Consider the following 24,281-nt stretch of genomic DNA (forward strand, 5'->3'; position numbering starts at 1 on the left):
TTGTGGCTAATATGAAGTCTCGCACATAATAGTTTATGCGCATGCGTCCTTACTTCTTCTATTGTTCTGGTGTCTCCGAAGGGACCGTCTTACAGCGCCCCTAGAGGTGTGGCATGTGTATTGCATCGTTTTCAGCAAGCGTTGCGTTGCCATATGGACCTGATATTTTACTGATCGTTGCCCATGTGGACGCGATATTTTTTTAAATAACATCTCGTTGTCGTTGTTGTGTGGATGTAGCCTCAGTCACCTACAATGCAGTCCTTGGCACACTTCCCAGAAAACTGAATACACATCCACACCGACTCAGCTGACTTCAGTGACTCACATGATGGCAGAGAGAGCCAACGACCCACAGATCACCCTAACGACCCTTTAGGCTGCTAACACCGTTCACACCCAGCCCCCAGTGGCCTTAACAACCTACAGCAGGGGTCGGCAACCTTTTTGCCATGTAGTGCCAATTAGAAATTTTCTTGTTAGTTATGGCCCTTTTCCACTACCCTTTTTCAGCTCGCTTCAGCTCACTTCAGCCCGACACGGCTCGCGTTTCGACTACCAAAAACCAGCACGACTCAGCTCGCTTCAGCCCTGCTTAGCCCCTAAAACTCGCACGGTTTTGGAGTGGGGCTGAAGCGAGCCAAGTCGTGCCGAGTGAGGCTGGGGGCGTGAGCAGACACTCCCCTGTGCACTGATTGATGAGGAGGAGTGTCCTCACATGCCCACACACGCCCCGCGAGCGCGCTGGGATCTGTAAACACCGCAAACCCGGAAGGAGAAGAATTACGAATTACGAGAATTATGAAGCCTTATGCGCCTCGCCTCATCTATACGCTCTTGCCAGTATCTGTCCGCGTTGTCGGTGACAACAAGCCACAGCACCAAGACCAGCAACACTAACGACTCCATGTCCTCCATGTTTATTGTTTACTATTCGGGTCGTGAGACTACCGCTTAAAAGATCACTGATGTCACTGTTTGCGCTGCTTAACGACATCACGTAACGTCCACCCACTTTCGCTAACTCCACCCAATGTGTCCACCCACTTCCAGCCAGCACGGTTCAGCGCGGTTGTAGTCGAAATGCAACTCCAACAGCCCCGCTCAGCCCGACTCAGCACGGCACGGCTCAGCCCGACTCAGCCGCGTTTGTAGTGGAAAAGCGGCATTAGTGTGCCATTCAAATAGGTGTTGTTAACTATGTGTAATTAGACGCCACACATTTTAGACGGATATGGATATTTAATGCATTGATTAAATGTAAAACACCACTGCACTTGTTTTATGCCATTAACCTCACACACAAGGTTTAAGAACACCCCCCACACACACACACACATTGGATAACAACATTACAAGCAGCTTATACAAATTCACAAAATAACATCCAAAATCTTTCAGTAGGTAACAGGCCCAAGTTATTCACAATAAAGACGTAGCAGCCTAATGGAAATGGAACTGATGAATAATAAAACTACAGAAAAAAAATTAAATAATGAGTGTCAGAGAACATTGACAAGTAGCCTACATAAAGCGGCTTAACAATAAACTGCAAATTTGAAGTAGCCTTGTTACAAAATAAATGTTTTGCCTATCAGTCAGTGTGATCCCTGGCCCTGCTTCCCCTTAGGCTACATCCACACGACAACGGCAACGAGATGTTATTAAAAAAAATATCGCGTCCACATGGGCAACAGATCAGTAAAATATCAGGTACATCTGGCAACGCAACGCTTGCTGAAAACGATGCAATACACATGCCACACCTCTAGGAGCGCTGTAAGACGGTCCCATCGGAGACACCAGAATAATAGAAGAAGTAAGGACGCATGCGCATAAACTATTATGCGCGAGACTTCATATTAGCCACAAAGTCAGAAAAATCTGTTCGTAAAATTACGTTATAATGACCAAATACAATGAAAAGTATTTTTCCAGTCTCACCTGTGAAAGGTAATCCCATGTGATCTCGTTTGGACGGCAAACCTGTTGGTACAGTTAAACGCAGCACATGAATGAGGCATCTTTATTCTCCGCTTTGCCCCATCCAATATGGCGGCGAGGATGACGTATGATTCTACGCGGAAGGCGGCGTCTTTAATGGTCCGGAATAAATTGAATGCTACACGTTGATGGATTAATTTGTTCTTCTACGCCCTTTTTGAGGAATGTATTGTAGGACTTAAACCAACATCTGAAGAGGTGAGATCGCTCCTTTTTTTTCCCTATTTTTGCTGGCGGGATTGACTCTCACACTCTCTCTCTCTCTCTCTCTCTCTCTCTCTCTCTCACTTTGCACCATTACACAATAAATATTCACAGTGAAAATATTTTGTAAGCGCGTTTCATGAACCAAGTTATAGGATTTGTTGACAACTCGCATCGAGTTCATTACACTTCTACCCGGCGTGAAGCACATGTGGTTGTGACGTCATCGTAAACAAATCCGTTCTACTCATCCAGACGACTTTGCAACGGTGCCGTTGCCAGATCTTTCCACTCTGGAACCCGTTCTCAAAAGATTTCGTTTTGGGGCACCCAAAACGCCGGTGCCGTGTGGACGCCAGGCCGAAACGATAAACAATTTTATCGGATTCACCTGAATCCGTTGCCGTGTGGACAGGGCACTTAGCTCCGAGATGTGGGGATGGTAATTGGTCACTTTGAGTTGGACGCATGCTTCCGAATGGCCCGTTATCAGACGACTTCGGGAGGGGCAAAGTACATTCTTCATGTGCCAAAATATCTGTTCACACAGATATGTTGATCCGAACACTGACAATAAAGCCAGTGTGATATTGCGAAGACAGTTGAACTTTTCGGGTAAAGATGCCCAGCAGGATTCATTGGCTTTAAACAGCAGAGCTCCTCTCTCACAGTCACATCACAATATCTTGCCATCACTGCCAAACGTGCCACATCATTCACATCTATGCTTTCGTCAAGCGCAATGCTAAATACCGCTGCATCTTTTATGCCAGTTGTTTGCTGCACGCTTACGTTTTCTGCCATTTCACCAATTCGTCGCTCAACAGTTCTGGCTGATATGGGCATGTCTTTTATTCTTGATTTTATTGTCTCTATATTTGGCAGCCCCTCAAAAAGACTATCCGAGCCGGAGAGAAAGGCCTCCTTAATGTATTCACCGTCTGTGAATGGCTTTCCATGTTTAGCTATGCAGTGAGAAATTATATAGCTAGCTTCAGTGGCATTGTTTTTAGCTGAGGAAAAGACTTTTAAAGTGTGGGCTTGCTTCCCATATCCGCACACTGCGCGTGAGAGTGATTCGTCCCTATCTGCCTGATCTTTGAAAGTCTTTTCGTGCTTTGCCTCGAAATGACGTTTAACCCTGGATGTTCGACACACAACAGTTTCAAAACACAACGTGCACACAGCACGGTCCCTCTGAGAAACGAACCCATATTCTTTGGTCCACAAGGAGAGGAAAGCCCGAACTGTCGGCTTCTTTGCCATCTTAGCGCAACTGCTGCATCAAGTGGGCCCATCTCGTGAGAAATATGGGGAGGGGGAAGTGTTGCCAGATTGGGCGGTTTTAAGTGCATTTTAGCGGGTTTTGAACATATTTTGGGCTGGGAAACGTCAGCAGAATCTGGCAACACTGGGAGGGGGGCGCTATATTGTTGTGTAGTCATGCTAAAAGAGCAGGCTCGCCATGCAACAGCCAATGACAGTTCAAGATGACGTTTGAACATTTTTAATGTGTTGAATAATTAGGTTTGTGTATCATCGTCAGTGTGCCACCAGAAATTCCTCGGCGTGCCAGTTGTGGCACGCGTGCCGAGGGTTGCCGACCCCTGACCTACAGGATGGCCGAGAGGGTCAATGACCCATGTGACCTCAATGACTCTCCTTAGGGTTGCTTTTGGTTCACGAGAGGATAAATACCTGGAACTCCCCACTAGTCAGACGGAACTGAAGAAGCCTTTCAGATGAGAGGTGAAACGTCTTCAAGGATTTCAAGCAAGTCCAGTTGCCTTCTTTCGAACCTCATACACGGACTCTTCCATATCTCCTGAGTCCTGTTTCAATTATATCGGTCATCCAGTCTGAATCTGTTTGGAAGTTTTATTTTCTTTTTAAAAAGGCGATTTTACATTGGCGCTCCACGAGCTTCAGAAATAAAAATGAACTTCTGACTTAACAATGTATTTTTGTGTGGCGTGCAGTTGAAATGAAGCTAAACCGAAGGCTAAAAGCTTCCAAGCTTCCTTTTATAAATTAGTCTCACAGCTCATGTGTCACGCTAACCTGACGACATTTGGGAAAGATTATGTGTAAATTCTTCAGAGCTTTCTGTCGACCAACCGAGATAAAATAAACCATCCAGCAAGTCTAAGAATTATACCTGCAAGGGAACCTTATCTTAGATTTAATTTTCGTTCCTTAATTCTGCTTGGGTTTGAAGATTTGGTATTTTGTGTTCAATATGTGAAAAGCTGATTTTTTTTTCTTTACATATAAATACAGCAAGCGCTCATTGTACAATCTACTCGATATCTGTCTCAGACGAGGCTGTTTAGTTTTGGAAAGTGGCGAGTGGCGTCACGTTTTTCTGTCTTGGTTTTATTTTTCATCTAAAGTGTGAATCATCTGACACCCACACACGGACAAAAAGCACCTAAAATTTTGAAATATTTTGCTGCTGAGTCATGCGTGTTTGTGCGGAAATATAAGGCCAGTGGCATATTCGGTAATTCAGTATCGCTGATGGATCAAAGCCAGACTGCAACCGGTAAATGATGAAGAAGCAACAGGGCTCAAGGATAAACAATAAAAAGAGCGAAGAGGCAAGTGAGCCAGTTAAAGACAGACACACAGATGTGTGTCGCAGCCTGGGAAAACCCTCCATGGGCTCCGATTTTGACGTTTTCTACTCGACATAGTTTTGAACTGAAATTTCTCTTTTGCACGTCTCTCAATCACAAGTTCGATCATTTGAAAGTCTAGTTATCGAAAAACATAAAATATTGCCCAGTCTTAAAGGAACAGTCCACCGTACTTGCATAATGAAATATGCTCTTATCTGAATTGAGACGAGCTGCTCCGTACCTCTCCGAGCTTTGCGCGACCTCCCAGTCAGTCAGACGCAGTCAGACGCGCTGTCACTCCTGTTAGCAATGTAGCTAGGCTCAGTATGGCCAATGGTATTTTTTGGGGCTGTAGTTAGATGCGACCAAACTCTTCCGCGTTTTTCCTGTTTACATAGGTTTATATGACCAGTGATATGAAACAAGTTCAGTTACACAAATTGAAACGTAGCGATTTTCTATGCTATGGAAAGTCCGCACTATAATGACAGGCGTACTAACACCTTCTGCGCGCTTCGGCAGCGCATCGATATCTGAGCTCCGTATCAATGCGCTGCCGAAGCGCGCAGAAGGTGTTAGTACGCCTGTCATTATAGTGCGGACTTTCCATAGCATAGAAAATCGCTACGTTTCAATTTGTGTAACTGAACTTGTTTCATATCACTGGTCATATAAACCTATGTAAACAGGAAAAACGCGGAAGAGTTTGGTCGCATCTAACTACAGCCCCAAAAAATACCATTGGCCATGCTGAGCCTAGCTACATTGCTAACAGGAGTGACAGCGCGTCTGACTGACTGGGAGGTCGCGCAAAGCTCGGAGAGGTACGGAGTAGCTCGTCTCAATTCAGATAAGAGCATATTTCATTATGGAAGTACGGTGGACTGTTCCTTTCAAGAACGAGACGTTTTAAACGGAAATTAGCTCTTGTGCGATTATCAGCCTCATCAGGCTCACCATTTGAGGTAGAAATCCACCGTCATCTGCACTTTAGCCTACATGTTTAGAGAATCCGATTTCAAGAGTAATGAACGGCAGGAATAATTAATAAGAGAAGCATCAATGGCACAGATGTTCCCACCACTGTGCTTCGCTGCAAGGAGAATGTTCTCAAAGCAGGCTTGTAGTACTCGAGTCCGACTCGTGCCCTAATTTTAAGGACTTGAGCACTGATGACTCGGACTCGTGCATTAACTGCAATCGGACTCGTAAATTGGACACGAGGACTCGGATTTTTTCTTTATTTTTTGTCATGTGCCATAATATTTTGGCTAACCTGGCAAGCCAGACTAAACGTGAATATTTAGTCTGGTCTCGATCGTAGACATTTCCGAAGGGTGTGGGTAGGAACAACCCGTTGTCTTTCAAACTGTCTCTGTGCGTATAGGCCAACGCTCTGACCAATCAGCGCAACAGTGACTGACGTAGTCAGAGCGACAGAAAGCAGTGGGGGAGCCAGCTGGTAGATCAGACTTTTGCCATAGCCGGTCGGCAAAACTGCGAAAACGTCCTTCTTGAAAAGGAATGAGCGGAGAGCCTCTTCCTGCTCATGTTTCAACGAAAACTCCAAGTCTAATTCTTCTAAAACTGATTCCAAAGCGGAGTCAAACGAGCGCTGTTCACTAGCCGTAGCCATCTTTCCTGTTGTACTTTCTCCAGCGTCGCGCAGCCTTGTCGTCACTCCTGCAAAAGCCCGCCCAAAGAATCCAAACAAAAATGTTCTGCGTTGTGATTGGCGGGCACGATTTGATGCCCGGGGTGTGTTGCTGATATGGTCCGAGGCTAGACCCACTCGTAGGCAAAAATATTTTTGGCTGCTAGGCGGGTGGGTCTAGTTTACTAGGCTATATTTTGGCATAAGATATTTACCGTATATCTACATTAATGTTTAAACTAATTTCGTGCAAGAGAATGCACATTGACCTGTTCATACGTCATGTTCAGGAACAAACTAACGTTAATGGCGCTAAAAGGCCTGGAGAGAACGCGCCTAGGATTGTCCGCTTTGCTTATACAGTGGGAAAAAATGCACTGTTACGTGTTCCACACGTCAAAGAACTATCGAGGAGACGACAGGGACGACCTTGAACTTCAGTCGTCATTTGGTAAGACTCCACCCAGAGAAGGAAGTGACACGCTATGTTCATTGCTCTGTTGATAGTGGGCGGGGCTTGCTGAGCGATGAACTAGCTAGTGTTAACCCTCTCTCATGTTATTTGCTCTGTTGATTGTGGGCGGGGCTTGCTGAGCGATGAACAAGCTTTTTATCTGGAGCCTATTAACTAAAACGGGGAGGTCGAGCAGGAACGTGAGTCCAACATGGTAGCAGAGACGGTTTCACATAAAGGCAGCAGCAGCCACCGTCAAATGGTGCGGGTGGAGTCTTGTTCTCGGACTCGACTCGAAATTTCCTTTATGACTTGGACTTGAACACTGGGGACTCGAGACTGGACTCAGACTCGAGGTTAAACGACTCGACTACAACGCTGTCTTAGACAGAGGAGTTCTGATGAGCTATTTTGTACAGATTTCATGAGATAAAATCCGTTTCTGTTCCAGATCGTAACAATTAAAAAAAATTAAAAAAACTTTGCAGGGAGTGAATATTTATGCTGGGCTTTCTGCACATCTTTCCGCCACCAAATCAGCCGATCTGTTGAATTCAACGACACTGTTTGTTTTCAGGGTTTGTGACAAACCAGACTGTTTGTTATAAGCGTTGAGTTTAAATTTAACATGAGGGCTCCCGAGTGGCACAGCAGAAATCCTGACCATCCCAAAACCATCAACGGCTGGGAGTCCAAGGCTACGTCCACGTTAACTGAAAACAGCGTTTGAAAATGAAAACGATCTCCATGTGCACGCTGCCTGGTCTTCTTCAAGCAAACAGTCATGTGATGAGAGCGTGACGAATCAGTAAAGGATATGTTGTGACCGATCAGACCCAATCATGAAGCGAACCTGCGTGTCCGCGTCATCGTTTCCAAACCTCTCCGTTTCTTCCCATCCAGACGAAAAACGCAATCTTGGAGCTCGCAAACTAAAACTGGGCCAGCAGCATTTCCAAAAGTCTCCATTTTCGGGGTTCGAAAACTCCGGAGTAGCGTGAGAGCCAGGCGTCAATGTCGCAAAAGCTTTGCGTTTGAAAACTAAAACGTATGAAAGCGTTGTGGTCCTCAAGACCACTTTTTGAAGGTCTCGTCTCGGAATTGACCACATTTTTACTCAGTCTTGTCTTGGTCTCAGACACTCTGGATTTTATTTCCAAACCGGTCAAGACGACAGCTGTTGGGATTTCACAAAAGCGTATTATCTGATTTATTAGTTGACACTGTTCTTGTGATTGCATGGAACTTTCCATGCTTCAAATGCAGCCAAGAACGTGACTCACTGCTAATTTGAACTTTATCTTCCTGTTTACGGCTATCACTCCTCCCCCACCCCCTTCGCACACACCGGTCTGGTCCTGGTCTTGAATCAATCTTGTTGTGCCTCTGTCTTGGTCTTGACTTGATCTCAAACCTTCAAAGTCTTGATCTTGAGATACTTTTATCTTGGTCTCGGTTTCCGTGATCTCGACTCTAACGCTAGTTGACGTGGCCCGAGAAAGCAAAACTGTCCGTGATCTCTGGGTGGAGGGATGGTGTTCCTGTCTACCCTGTCAATCAAAGTGACAGTAAGCAATCGGAGGTGTCTGTATGCTCATGTACACTACCGTTCAAAAGTTTGGGGTCACTTTGAAATGTCCTTATTTATTTTTGAAAGAAAAGCACTGTTCTTTTCAATGAAGATCACTTTAAACTAATCAGAAATACACTCTATACATTGCTAATGTGGTAAATGACTATTCTAGCTGCAAATGTCTGGTTTTTGGTGCAATATCTCCATAGGTGTATAGAGGCCCATTTCCAGCAACTCTCACTCCAGTGTTCTAATGGTACAATGTGTTTGCTCATTGCCTCAGAAGGCTAATGGATGATTAGAAAACCCTTGTACAATCATGTTAGCACAGCTGAAAACAGTTGAGCTCTTTAGAGAAGCTATAAAACTGACCTTCCTTTGAGCAGATTGAGTTTCTGGAGCATCGCATTTGTGGGGTCGATTAAATGCTCAAAATGGCCAGAAAAATGGAAAAAATGGAAAATGGAAAACACAAAATTGTCTGGGTGACCCCAAACTTTTGAACGGTAGTGTATGTGGAAGAGGGTAGATAGCACTCTCCTGTGGCCGTGTTTGTTCCGCTGCCTAGTTCCCGATTCGAAAGCGTGTGGTTGGCTGGCTTCGTGTGTCTTGACAGAAACGCACGCTAACCGTGGTCGTGCTCGTGTTATACCGGTAGATGAGTTCGATAGTGGGTAGGAACCAAATGGAGAGAAAATGAAAAGAGGGTCGTTCTGAGTCAATTAGATCATCAGGGCTAACAGTAGGGAGGAGGGGCAGCGTGGCGCTGAGGAAGTGCGGAACGGGAATGATGAGCAGGAAAGCCTCTGCTTACTCCGGTGGGCATAAAGAAGTCAGTGAGCGAAAAACAAGGTGCTGCAGTCAACTTTGCTGTATGTGTGTCTTCCGTTTCCAAAATACTTTTCCCAAACACTTCATGTTTACACACTGCTTGTTGACCTGCCTAAATTAAGCTAAGCTATCAGAAATCTCAGTGACGTCAAGGAGTTTTGCAAAAACACACAGTGTGGCAAATAAATGAGCTCTGTGTGTGTGTGAGAGAGAGAGAGAGAGAGAGAGAGAGAGAGAAAGAAAGTGTAAATGCTCCGTACCCTGTTCTTGTCTTGAACAACAAGGACTTTTCCGTTGGACTGGTTCACAACAGCACCTTTAAGAAGGGGAACACGAATTGAGCACTGAACACACATTTGTATCTCTAATCACACACTCCGACAGCCTTCTCCTCCTTTCCTCCATGACTTCATATCCTCCCATATTTGTGAGGAATAAACTTCTCGGCACTTACGGCAGATGGATGAAAGGATCCAAAAATCCTGTCAGCAAATCCTGGGAGTTTAAAGCTACAGATTTTTCAAACGTAGGTCATAAAAAGAATTTTCCCCGACACCCAGTTCTTTTTATTTCGTGGACTGAAAGCTACTGAATTCGAATCACAGACTTCCAATTTTATGATTTTTTTTTTTAACGGAACAATTTATCTCCACGTGGCCCGAAATTCTCCGCTATTTTTTTCCTGCTTCACCATGACGCAATACAAGATACAACGTCACGCATCACGTGGTGGGCTTTCCCAGTTTGCGCAAGGCAAACAATTGTGGGATAAAAATTTGAAACAGGAGAGAAAAATGGAGGACGTGAGCGTGCGAATGAAACGTGAAAGACCGACTACAGTAACGGAAAGAAAGCGAGAAGAAAAGACGTGATGTTCTATACGAAGGAAAGGAAACGCAGGACCAAACTAATAAATATCAGCACTCAGCGAGCACCTCGGTGTGATCAGCTGTTCGTTTCGCGACAGAATGATAGCACTCTCAGTGCACGCTCAAAGGTAAACCTGCGCTTGCACGCACACACACGCAGACTTCCTCTGTCTGCTTGACTGCGCGACACGAGCGATTTCATGCACATTATTTGCTTTAATCCCCTCAAATTAAAAAACTTCCCAGCCACAGAATGGCCGGATATTTTGTGAGATATTACAGAAATAAACATATAATCACAATTACCACATTTCAGAGGGAAATAAATTTCGCCGATTTTATGAAATCGAAAGGCCGTCTCGCTTCAAGGGGTTCATTTATGCCAAATCTTTATCGATCAGTTTTGTGTTAATCTGATCCCGTGACGTCCAACCAAATCAGCTCTTTTCTTTTCATTCGAAACCGCAAATAGAATGTACAGCAAAATTATTTTCTGCCTTCTTATAATGATGAACGCTCAAGGCCTGAGCGTTGATGATATCAGTCAACTCTTCTCTGTGATGGCAATACATCTGGAAATATCTGGGATTTCCATCCATGTCGAGGGCAGATGTCGTCACTTCTGGTCATTAAAGTGCATATCACAAGCAAGATCAATGTAATTCTCCTATTTTATATTCAACTTTGGTCAAATATCTGTAACATTCTGCATTCTCTGCAATTTTTTTTACCTTGTGCAATACCAGAAAAATTCAGTTGAAATCGAGCTGTTTGAGTTGAATTGGTCCGCCTCTGAAAAAACTTGCCATTTGGATTTCCCGGAAAAAATTGATTTTCGTGACGTCGCGTGCGGGACGCCTCCTTCTGAATCCTACGTCAGCGCTGGTTTGTTTGAGAAAACAACCTGGTGGTTTTCTGCAAATTTCTTCAACGTTATCGCGTAATTATTAAAATGGTTAACAGATGTATCGTCGCAGGGTGTAGCAACACCAATCTTGATGGGATTAGTACTCATCGTTTTCCAAAAGACCGGACAACGAGAGAGAAATGGGAGCGCTTGGTCTACACAGGCTGTGCACTGAAACCGTGCAAAGCTCTCGCAGCCTGCTGGCGCTTCCGCAGGTAACGTCATGAATCTGGCTCCAGACTCCCTTGGGATTTTTCCAGACGTGTTTTGTTATTTAATTTTTTTCTGCTGTAGACAGATGGCCGTGTGCAAAATTACCCTTCTGGATGAGTGTGTAAAGGGACATTCTTTCATATAAAAAAAACAAAACTGGTCCAGAATATGCACTTTATCATCACAAATCGACAAAATGAGGGAAAAACTGGCTGAAATCCAACTAAATTAGCAATAGCCTGGAAAATAATAACAATTACTCCATCCACATTCACTGAATATGAGCAATCGCGTGCTCTGATTGGCTACACTACTACTAAGATATCAGCTCATATATGGTGAGTAGAGAAAAATAAAATGGCGGCGCGTGTTGCTGAACTGACCGAGGACGAAATAAAAACTACTCGAAAACAAAACCCCAAAAAAATACAAAAAAAAAGAAAGAAAAAAAATATGGAATAAAAGTATTTGATCGTAAGAACGTATCTTTTTAATTTTTATTTTTCGGTAATTATTATTATTGTAGGATTTTTCACAAATTGCGACTGTCATTTCGCCGGTTTGTTGACATTCTAAGCGGAAATTATTTTTGTCAGACGTTTTCTATCAAGACTTTATTTATCGACTTTGCAAAAAAATAAGAATAAAAATGCTCTGTTTCTCAAAATCCAGTCAATGTGGAGAGAATAAAACAGTTCTTCCACTCAATCTCATCATACGTGGCTTAGAGACAACTCGGTGCGACGCGCCTCGTGGGCTATCAGCTCATGTACGACTCGATTTCGTGGAATAACTGTAAAATATAATTGCGTTATGAAAGCTAGACGGCCTTTGGATTCCATAAAATCGGTGAAATTTCATTCCCTCTGAAATTTGGTCATTGTGATATGTTTATTTCTGTAATATCTCACAAACTATCCGGCCATTCTGTGGCTGGGAAGTTATTTAATTTGAGGGGATTAAAGCAAATAATGTGCATGAAATCGTTCGCTTTTGCTTCTGTGTCTGTGTGCAGGTTTACCTTTGAGCGTGCACTGACAGTTCCATCATTCTGTCGCTAAACGAACAGCTGATCACACCGAGGTGCTCGCTGACCGCCGATATTGATTAGTTTGGTCCTGCGTCTCCTTTCCTTCATATATAACACAACATCTTTTATTTTTTTCATGGTGCGGTTTCTATCAAATCCTGCGCTCTGACTGGCTGGCAAGCGGGTCTGTATCCTATGGTACGGGCCCCAGTTACGGACCCCGGTTACGGACCTCTGGCGACTCGTTCGTTCACAACAACAACAAACATAGTAGCATTTTTTGTCAACATTTATCTTTTTTATAATATTTATTTATAAGGTTATCAAAAATCTAAGAAATTTTTGCCAACATTTCTCAGGAGAATAGCATTAATTTTACAGCATGGATAGCGATAACGACAGTGTTCACAGCGAAAGCGAGTTTTACTACCCTGAGGAAGAAGAAATAAAAGAAAACATTTCAGGAGAAAGCTAAAAACCTGTAACTGTTGCTAACGCCGAGCAAAAACATGGCTGAATCCTGAATGACTCAGTTTTGTATAAATAGGGGACTACAGTACATAGGCAGCAAAATGTAGTTTTTTTCCTGCCATGGAAGTGCACTTGTATACCGAGGAGGAATCCATTTGCATTCCAGCCATGAATGAGGATTCAAAATAGCATTAATTTTACATAATGGATCGCGATAACGATAGTCTTCACAGCGAAAGCGAGTTTTACTACCCTGAGGAAGAAGAAATAAAAGAAAACATTTCAGGAGAAAGCTAAAAACCTCTAACTGTTGCTAACTTCGAGCAAAAACATGGCTGAATCCTGAATGACTCAGTTTTGTATAAATAGGGGACTACATAGGCGGCAAAATGTAGTTTTTTTCCTGCCATGGAAGTGCACTTGTATACCGAGGAGGAAGCCATTTGCATTACAGCCGTGAATGAGGATTCAAAATGGCGGCTCAGATCGGTTTTCCCTTTCGGGCGCTCTCGTTTTCTGTTAGAATTTGGTAAAGAAAAAAATAAATATATTATTTGCCAGCTTAAGGTCGGTCCGTATGGTGAAATACCGTGACCTCGGCCTTGAATACTGACCTCGGCCCCTCTACTTTCAAGACCTCGGTCATGATATTTCACAAGACGGACCTCCCAGCTGGTAAATAACACATATTTCTTCTCGCTTTATTTCCGTGACTGTCGTCGATCTTTCACGTTTCATTCGCACGCTCACGTCCTCCATTTTTCTCTCCTGTTTCAAATTTCTATCCCACAATTGTTTGCCTTGCGCGAACGGGGAAAGCCCACCACGTGATACGTGACGTAGTATCTTGAATCGGGTCATGGTGAATCGGATAAAAATAGCGGAGAATTTAGGGCCATGTGGCCCTAAATTCATTATTTGTTCTGTTAAAAAAATCATAAAATTGGAAGTCTGTGATTCAAATTCAGTAGCTTTCAGTCCACTAAACAAAAAGAACCGGGTGTTGGGGAAAATTCTTTTTATGACCTATGTTTGAAAAATCTGAAAGGCGGTGTAGCTTTAATTCAACGCTGGAGATACGGTTGGTATTAATTCACTGATGAATTCATGAATTCGGTTCCAGGTGTGACGACAATCCAGATGAATGAATAATGATGTCAAGGGTAGGTCCTTAAAAGGACAGTGAGAGAAATGTGCATGTCCGTGCATGCCTCTGTGTGTGTGTGTGTGTGTGTGTGTGTTACAGGATGATGAGTGCATCAAGTTTCTTTCTTTTGTTCCCGGATCTGCCAGTAAACAGCATCTTCTCAAAGAGACATGTTCCAACATGTCCCTACTCTCTCTCGCTCTCTCTCTCTCGCTCGCCCTCTGCTGCTCAAACCTGGAAACTTCATGCTGTTCATTTGTGGTGTCTGAATCCTTGTTCCATCTCAATTTCATTGATGAAACATATACAGTGGGGCAAAAAAGTATTTAGTCAGCCACCAATTGTGCAAGTTCTCCCACTTAAAAAGATGAGAGCGGCCTGTAATTTTCATCATAGGTACACTTCAACTATGAGAGACAGAATGGGGGGGAAAGAATCCAGGAAATCACATTGTAGGATTTTTAATGAATTAATTGGTAAATTCCTCAGTAAAATAAGTATTTGGTCACCTACAAACAAGCAAGATTTCTGGCTCTCACAGACCTGTAACTTCTTCTTTAAGAGGCTCCTCTGTCCTCCACTTGTTACCTGTATTAATGGCACCTGTTTGAACTCGTTATCAGTATAAAAGACACCTGTCCACAACCTCAAACAGTCACACTCCAAACTCCACTATGACCAAGACCAAAGAGCTGTCAAAGGACACCAGAAACAAAATTGTAGACCTGCACCAGGCTGGGAAGACTGAATCTGCAATAGGTAAGCAGCTTGGTGTGAAGAAATCAACTGTGGGAGCGATTATTAGAAAATGGAAGACATACAAGACCACTGATAATCTCCCTCGATCTGGGGCTCCACGCAAGATCTCACCCCGTGGGGTCAAAATGATCACAAGAACGGTGAGCAAAAATCCCAGAACCACACGGGGGGACCTAGTGAATGACCTGCAGAGAGCTGGGACCAAAGTAACAAAGGCTACCATCAGTAACACACTACGCCGCCAGGGACTCAAATCCTGCAGTGCCAGACATGTCCCCCTGCTTAAGCCAGTACGTGTCCAGGCCCGTCTGAAGTTTGCTAGAGAGCATTTGGATGATCCAGAAGAGGATTGGGAGAATGTCATATGGTCAGATGAAACCAAAATAGAACTTTTTGGTAAAAACTCAACTTGTCGTGTTTGGAGGAGAAAGAATGCTGAGTTGCATCCAAAGAACACCATACCTACTGTGAAGCATGGGGGTGGAAACATCATGCTTTGGGGCTGTTTTTCTGCAAAGGGACCAGGACGACTGATCCGTGTAAAGGAAAGAATGAATGGGGCCATGTATCGTGAGATTTTGAGTGAAAACCTCCTTCCATCAGCAAGGGCATTGAAGATGAAACGTGGCTGGGTCTTTCAGCATGACAATGATCCCAAACACACCGCCCGGGCAACGAAGGAGTGGCTTCGTAAGAAGCATTTCAAGGTCCTGGAGTGGCCTAGCCAGTCTCCAGATCTCAACCCCATAGAAAATCTTTGGAGGGAGTTGAAAGTCCGTGTTGCCCAGCGACAGCCCCAAAACATCACCGCTCTAGAGGAGATCTGCATGGAGGAATGGGCCAAAATACCAGCAACAGTGTGTGAAAACCTTGTGAAGACTTACAGAAAACATTTGACCTCTGTCATTGCCAACAAAGGGTATACAACAAAGTATTGAGATGAACTTTTGTTATTGACCAAATACTTATTTTCCACCATAATTTGCAAATAAATTCTTTAAAAATCAGACAATGTGATTTTCTGGATTTTTTTTCCTCATTCTGTCTCTCATAGTTGAAGTGTACCTATGATGAAAATTACAGGCCTCTCTCATCTTTTTAAGTGGGAGAACTTGCACAATTGGTGACTGACTAAATACTTTTTTGCCCCACTGTATTTCATAGCAAAAGCAAAAGACTCTGAGTACTTATTTCCACTCACTCTATCAAGTCAGATGTGCTTCCTTTAAATGTACTGACAGAAACACACGAACCTGCAACTCCGACCTGGTGTGTCGCGTAGTTGGGCAGGCGGCTCTCTCCGTCCCCCATCCACAGGCTGAGCACGGCCTCGTCCTGAACCGCATGGTGGAAGGTAAAACCCTGCAGCGCTGCAGCCTCGGCGAGACGACTCCGACAGAGAGGAACCCGCAGCCAGACAGCCACACGGCCCTCAGAGCGCCACACGCACACTGACTCTAATACACACACGGTAATACACAAACGACACAATGTTCAACTATATATGACGTGTTACATACACTCACTGGCCACTTTATTCGGAACGCCTACGGTATCCACCTACTGCTGTTTTCTGCGGTTCTCTAATCAGCCGATCGCTTGCCAGCAGCACGATGCGTCAAATCGCGCAGATACAAATCAAGAGCGTCAGTTAATGCTCACAATATTCAAACATCAGAATGGGAAAAATTGTGATCTCAAAGTGAAGTGTGACTTTCTTTCACTGTCGCATGGGTGTTGGTTTGAGCCCCATGGACCGGTGGTTTGAGTGTTTCAGAAACATCTGATCTCCTGGGGTTTTCACACGCAACAGTCTCGACACAGAATGGTGCGAGAAACAAAAAAACATTGAGCTGAGTGAGCGAGCGAGGACAGTTCTGTGGGTGGAAACAAACACCGTGTTGATAAGAGAGGTCAGAGGGAAAATGGATAGATTGGTTTGAGCATTTATGGTGAAATACCGTGACCTTGGCCTTGAATACTGACCTCGGCCCAGAGGGCCTCGCTCAGTACTTTCAAGACCTCAGTCACGGTATTTCACGATATGGATCTCTCAGCTGGTAAATAACATATATTTATTGACGTTTCAGAGCACGAATGTATAAAATGACAGTCACAATTTGATTTCACCGCTTTGTTAAGCGGAAATCATTTTGTCGGACGTCTTGTATTGATCGAATTTGCGAAAAATGAAAATAGAAATGCTCCGTTTCTCAAAATCCAGTCAATGTAGAGAGAATTCAACAGTTATTCCAGTCAATCTCGTCGTACACGGGTTATAGACGACTCGGTGCTACGTGCCTCATCGGCTATCAGCTCATGTACGACTCGATTTTGTGGAATAACTGTGAAATGTAAATCACAGACCTTTTTTTATCATTCTCAGTCATCACTTAAGTGTAAGAATAACTTGCTTTATTGATATTCCAGAGCACGAATGTATCTACAAACAGATAAAACTATTACGAGTCGTTCTGGAATTGTTGGTGTTGGTGAATCGCTGTCGGAGACGAGCAATAAGACAGAATGCTGGAATATGGCAAGAATATCAACAATTTGCCTCAGAGCATCCAGTCATTGATTATTTTCCTCTGATAGGACACCCTGAAGTTAGTTAATAACTATGTTGTAATGTAATTAATACTGAGACTTGAAATACAGGTGGGTCATTCCATGTCAATTCACACACCCTCCCCAGTGACACCTCTTCAATTTGCCTGATATTCATTTTATTAGTGCCTTATGATGTCAAAAGAAAGAATCCAAAATTTTAGCTTCCTAGTTGGAACGGTTTTTGAATTTTGGCCCTTCAAAGTTTGGGTGCCACGCCCACTTTTGGGGTCTGGGAATTGTACACTTAATTTGCAAGCATGCCCTGTGATGACCTGGCGACTTGTCCAGGGTGTACCCCGCCTTTCGCCCGTAGTCAGCTGGGATAGGCTCCAGCTTGCCTGCGACCCTGTAGAAGGATAAAGCAGCTAGAGATAATGAGATGAGATGAGATGAGATTTGCAAGCATTTTTGGAGGCCCATATCTTTTGTTCTAAGGGGAATATAGACCTGTAAATTGCTATATCTATGTATTCTGGCCCTGTCTATCTGATTCTGCACCTAAAAATAGCACAAGTTTACTAACTTTAGAGATATTAACCCCTTAAAAGTGGATTTTTTTAATGACACAATTTTTTTTTTTACATTTTGGGGGGGGAGGGCGGCACGGTGGTGTAGTGGTTAGCGCTGTCGCCTCACAGCAAGAAGGTCCTGGGTTCGAGCCCTGGGGCTGGCGAGGGCCTTTCTGTGCGGAGTCTGCATGTTCTCCCCGTGTCCGCGTGGGTTTCCTCCGGGTGCTCCGGTTTCCCCCACAGTCCAAAGACATGCAGGTTAGGTTAACTGGTGACTCTAAATTGAGCGTAGGTGTGAATGTGAGTGTGAATGGTTGTCTGTGTCTATGTGTCAGCCCTGTGATGACCTGGCGACTTGTCCAGGGTGTACCCCGCCTTTCGCCCGTAGTCAGCTGGGATAGGCTCCAGCTTGCCTGCGACCCTGTAGAAGGATAAAGCGGCTAGAGATAATGAGATGAGATGAGACATTTCAGGGGTCCATATCTTGGAAAGTTTTCGTGTTGATAGGGTTTAAACTGATTTATCATCATCATATTTGGGAACTCTACTGTGTACTTAGAGAGTTTCAGGGCACTCAGAGGTTTGGTGGGGGTACAGGAGGGCTCCAAATATGGCTTCGGGACAAAATTACCGTTTGGTACGCCCTACTTCAGGCCATTAGTTGGCCATGTGGGCACATGATGACTGGAATGAGCCTTTAACCCTATCAACAGACACCTTTTATCAAACTTTTAAGCCAATAAAAACTTTGATTATCCAACTCCTTCAATACAAACTAAGCATTTGTATATGGTACTGTTTTTGCATATTTTCTGAAAAGTCCGGAAAGTAGATCAACTGTTGTTTTGACTGCCTATTCATGTTTAAGGTAGTAAAAGCACACCCATATAGTGATTTTAATCTATGGGAAGATTATTTATACCCAGGGGCGGATCTAGAAAAATATTTATGGGGTGGCAAGAAGGGGGCAGGAATTTTTGAGGGGTGGCAACGTACCCGTATTACAGACGTATATATATTGAATTTAATCACAGCTATCACAGTTTGATGACAAATAGTATGTACACACTACAAAAGGGCACGGGCTGCCATTTACAAACTTATACAGACAAACTTAATCTCATGCTTTTATTGTTCACAAAGAACACACATTCTCAGATGAGGTCTATACCGTTTCTGGACAGTTTTATACTGTATATGCAAAAGAACAGACACTAAAAACAACAACAACAATAACAACACTGCTTCAAGTTCAGCATGATTTAAACCATTTACACCAGTGTCACATTTTATAGTTTTTTTTTTTCTCACGCTTTGTAAAGGCTCACCAGTGAGCATAACATTAACTTGTCATGCCTACAACAGCTGAATGCGGCGATTTCCATGTTGCTCAGCAAAACGCTTCACAAATTCCTTGACAGACGTTGAATCAATATTAACTTTTGTGGCCGACTTTACACAAAACTAATGTCAGACCTTGCTAACATTACATGTATAGTTAGCTAAATAACGTTCTCCAACCTGATTTTTATCCTCTCAAAATCAGCATCGCAACTATGCTAGCACTGTTCATTCATTATAATTTTATTTCTTGATAGATAGTTAATCAGCTTTTACCTCTGTCCTCCCGTGTCTCCTTTCCTCACGACTCCTGGCTCCCTCGTTTCGCGCCTCTCAATTTTCCAAAACAACCAATCTCTGGCGTTATCTCGTGCTGCATTTGCCGCAGTCGGACATTGGAAATTCGCGCACGTAAATGTCAAATTGGCCGTAATTTTTCTTTGAATTCATCGCTGCCAACTGGGGTGGCAGCAGGGGTGGCAAGGCTTTCTTTTAGGGTGGCATTTGCCACCCTATGCCACCCCGGTAGATCCGCCCATGTTTATACCCAATACCCCATTAGTTATATTGACAATTACAAGGGATAAACCCTTTCCCGGCTGTTTCACGATGCTGTTTTTTTTTACATTTGACACCTTTCCCTGAATCCAACCAAACTCTGACCACTATACACTTAATAGTTAAATGCATCTTTCAAACAGGAAAGGGAAAGATGCAAACAAGGGGATGATCCCAAGAAAAACATCCTGGTTGCTTTACTACATTTGTTCTGACATCCGATCTGGAAGTTAAACCTAGACTCATCGGGTTTTTTTTTTTCAAGAAAAGGGGAAGGGGCCCCTAGCCACTCATGTGGGGAAAATTAGCATCAGTGTTGCCAGACTGGGCGGTTTCCCGCCCAATTGGGCGGTTTTGAATTCTACTTTGCGGGCAAAAAATGGCTTGGGCTGGTTGACAAAAATTGGGCGGGTTTGATGTTAGTTCGGCGGGTTTTTATCAGATGTTTATAAATATTTCGCACCAACGTTCTGTGTGAGAATGCAGCCAGAGACACTTATATAGCCTTAGAAGGACTTTGATGCAGCACATTCTATGTACTATCTACGTCCACTAGTCTACATCCAATCCAATCCATATTAAACACTTCCGTGACCCAATCAGAGATCGCGGGCATCACACGACACAGAGTGCAGTTAGTGAACGACGGCTAGTCAAGATGCCAAAGTGGGCAAAATACAAAAAAAAGTACAGAAAGGAGTGGGAATGCACTAAGAATGACGCAATCCATTCTCCATTTTCTCTTCTCATGTTACATTCAGCCATGCATCGTAGCCTAACTTTTTTTTTTTAATTGAAGTATATAAAACAGGTACAATCTAACAAATCCACAAAAATCAGGATAACAGATGAAGAAAATACATGGATGTAGACAGAAATAAATTAAGCAGAATAACTAGGCCTATAAAATTAATAAAACAAACAGGATAAATAAAAAGATAAATAAATAAAAGACAAATAAAAAATAAATAACTTCAGCAATGCAGATGTTATACATGTATCGTAGCCTAACATAGCCTACATAATATTATGCGTGTGCGTCACCTACTGGTGCATGTAGGATTCAGAACACAGCAGATGATCGCAAAGTTATAATCTGATTCAACCATACGGAGCCGAGTACCAGACAGCAGATTTTTCACCTCCAGCACTGACGGGCTCATGTTGCCATTTAGAAGTTGTTTGCATTGTTGTTCGATTTACAAATAGTATACTGGTCTTTAGCTGCATATTTTTACTTTACAAGATAGGCATCAAGTACATTTTACATTTTGGGTGGTTTTAAGTGCATTTTGGCGGATTTTGAACTAGGGATGGCGAAAACTAAAAAAAATCTTGACCGACCACCGAGCCTCATTAGCCGGTTAAAGTCGGTTAACCTACGAGTTTAAACAGGGATGCAAACGGCGCGCCTTTTTCACGGCTCGTGCAGATCCGATTTTTTTTTTTTTAGGAGGGGCATTGGAGTGTCTGAATAATTTCATCAGAGTAAATTCTGTATTAAAATTACTACATCAAATGCCGTTACAGTCCATGAAAAAGCCGTGAAAAAGTCGGCATCTGCGCCTTTAGTTTGTGTGGAGAGATATGATCTGCAATAACATGCATTGTTGGCTACAGACCGAAACATACTTTCAGAATGCACTGGCCAAGGCAGGACTAAACTCCATGTGCCTTCTAATAATAATTAAAAAAAAAAAAAAACAGAATAGTAATTTGTAAGCTAAAAAGCCTGTGTCTACACTTTTTTTCTTTCGCCGAGTGGCAGCTGTGTTCAACTGGGGCGGGACATGACTGAATGGGTGTTTCTGATTTGTCAGCTGTCTTTAACTGGGGCGGGAGGGCGGGACATGACTGAATGGGTGTTTCTGATTTGTCAGCTGTCGTCCTTACACCGCATGGCATGGCCCAAGCGTTTACAAACACAGAATTCCAGGTTCTCCGCTCCAAAATCGGCAGCTTCAAAACGATTGATTTTTTTTTTCACCGACAACCAAAAAAATTAACCGGTTGACGTTGATTCGGTCAACCACCAGTCAAACGGTCATTGGTTAACATCCCTATTTTGAACATATTTTGGGCTGGAAAACGTCACCAGTATCTGGCAACACTGATTAGCATCTCATCTCATTATCTGTAGCCGCTTTATCCTGTTCTACAGGGTCGCAGGCAAGCTGGAGCCTATCCCAGCTGACTACGGGCGAAAGGCGGGGTACACCCTGGACAAGTCGCCAGGTCATCACAGGGCTGACACATAGACACAGACAACCATTCACACTCACATTCACACCTACGGTCAATTTAGGTGGGGTTTACATTAGACCGTATCAGCGGATCATCAGATTAACGTTTTTAAAACGATTAGCGTGCACACAGCAACGCCAATACACGATTCGCGTGCACATAGCAACGCCAATACACGGATACGCTCGGCTCCTCAGGCATCCTGCGCTCCAAATCACTCCGCCCTGAACAGCGAGTGCCCTCTGGAGGGTGCGCACTCCGGCCTTGTGCAGCTCACAGAGCTGCGCGAGTGAAGCGCACGAGCAGTGATTCGGGACTGAGCCGCTGTGTGTGTGATCCCAGCGCATATCACTTACCACTTGCAAGTGGAAGGATGGCAAGCCTAAAGACAATCATAACTACACAATGGGCAGTATTTGCATCAGTATTTTCATACTTTTATACTCTTTAATGAAAGGTGATACAAGGCGGAAGTCCACGCCGTTTGTCAGCAGTCACGTCACATGACCAACGCCAGCGAATCAGGAAGGTGGATGTCACAGTGACGTTGTCCAATGACGACGCCAGCTAGAGCTCAGCACAGCGTATCCGCGTATTCTCAATGTTTACACAGCACCGGACCAGACACGATCTGGATTGAATACGTGGACCCTGACGGATTCCCGTTTCCCGGCGTTTCCAGGCGTTTTAATGTAAACGGACAGTGCATCCGCGAAGAAAACGAGACAGATACGGTCTAATGTAAACTTGGCCCTAGAGTCACCAGTTAACCTAACCTGCATGTCTTTGGGCTGTGGGGGAAACCGGAGCACCCGGAGGAAACCCACACGGACAACATGCAAACCCCACACAGAAAGGCCCTCGCCGGCCACGGGGCTCGAACCCGGACCTTCTTGCTGTGAGGCGACAGCGCTAACCACTACACCACCGTGCCGCCCCTGATCAATTAGTAAAAAGGGGAAATGTTCCTCTGATAGAACACCCTGAAGTTAGTTAATAACTATGTTGTAATGTAATTGAAATACAGGTGGCCTGAAGAAACTCTTATGGTGTCCAGAAACATGTCATGTTGAAAATGTAATATCTACAGTATTCTAACTTGTGTGTGTGTGTGTGTGTGTGTGTGTGTGTGTGTGTGTTTATGAGAGCCATTTTGATCACAGGGCTGCTGTTTGTTTGTTTGTTGAACTTTCTCCCCTCAGAAGTGGCCCTGAGGTATTTTTATTTTTAAAACAACTCGAACAAACCTGAGCACTTTTTCACTTGGGGTTCAGTAGTTACACATACACGGACTGTTTATTTCAGTCAACATTTGTCTTATTTATCTGTTCAGCAAGAGTTTACACAGCACTTTAGCTTTTAGCTTCGAGCTCATTATTCACCACGCAGCAGCTCGCTGAAAGCAGCCTCTGTGACGTCAGCGGGCAGGTGGCGCACCGTCACGCCGCCGTGCGCGTCCACTGAGGCGGGCAGAGGAGCTGTGGGTCCCCGGTGATGCTGTGTTGCACAACCGGAGAAACGACAAACCGACCTGCGACTCAGGAGTTTCATAAAAGAAGAAAGAAAACTGCGACTAAACGGAGCCATGGACAGCAAAACAACACACGCAACCAAAAACAATTCAGACTCCAAAATAAAAATAAAAGTCGGTTCCGGAAGTGCATGAAAGCTGTAAAGTTTGGAGTATAAGCTCAGCTCTTTTTCTCTCTCTCTGTGTTTATACATACACTACCGTTCAAAAGTGTTGGGGTCACTTTGAAATGTCCTTATTTATTTTTGAAAGAAAAGCACTGTTCTTTTCAATGAAGATCACTTTAAACTAATCAGAAATCCACTCTATACATTGCTAATGTATTCTAGCTGGGGCGGCACGGTGGTGTAGTGGTTAGCGCTGTCGCCTCACAGCAAGAAGGTCCTGGGTTCGAGCCCCGGGACCGGTGAGGGCCTTTCTGTGTGGAGTTTGCATGTTCTCCCCGTGTCCGCGTGGGTTTCCTCCGGGTGCTCCGGTTTCCCCCACAGTCCAAAGACATGCAGGTTAGGTTAACTGGTGACTCTAAATTGAGCGTAGGTGTGAATGTGAGTGTGAATGGTTGTCTGTGTCTATGTGTCGGCCCTGTGATGGCCTGGCGACTTGTCCAGGGTGTACCCTGCCTTTCGCCCGTAGTCAGCTGGGATAGGCTCCAGCTTGCCTGTAGCCTCCCTGTAGAAGGATAAAGCGGCTAGAGATAATGAGATGAGATGAGACTATTCTAGCTGCAAATGTGTGGTTTTTGGTGCAA

At 44.0% G+C, this 24,281-nt stretch overlaps 1 protein-coding gene across 3 annotated transcripts in view; it reads right to left on the reverse strand.

Moving 5' to 3' along the window:
• The window catches only part of nudt6 (nudix (nucleoside diphosphate linked moiety X)-type motif 6), a 44,894-nt gene extending 21,236 nt beyond the window's left edge, over positions 1–23,658 (reverse strand). Inside the window, exons 1-3 of one of the 3 annotated variants that reach the window (XM_060901222.1) lie at positions 23,385–23,658; positions 15,991–16,194; positions 9,602–9,657 (exon numbers count right to left, since the gene is read on the reverse strand). In XM_060901222.1, the coding sequence (XP_060757205.1) occupies positions 9,602–9,657; positions 15,991–16,194; positions 23,385–23,589 (465 nt within the window). In that variant the 5' untranslated portion in view covers positions 23,590–23,658. The other 2 variants (XM_060901223.1, XM_060901224.1) reach the window with 2 other exon arrangements.
• Between the last annotated feature and the right edge of the window lie 623 nt (positions 23,659–24,281).

The sequence above is a fragment of the Neoarius graeffei genome, chromosome 20 (genome assembly GCF_027579695.1).
Source record: "Neoarius graeffei isolate fNeoGra1 chromosome 20, fNeoGra1.pri, whole genome shotgun sequence".
Taxonomy (NCBI): Eukaryota; Metazoa; Chordata; class Actinopteri; order Siluriformes; family Ariidae; genus Neoarius; species Neoarius graeffei.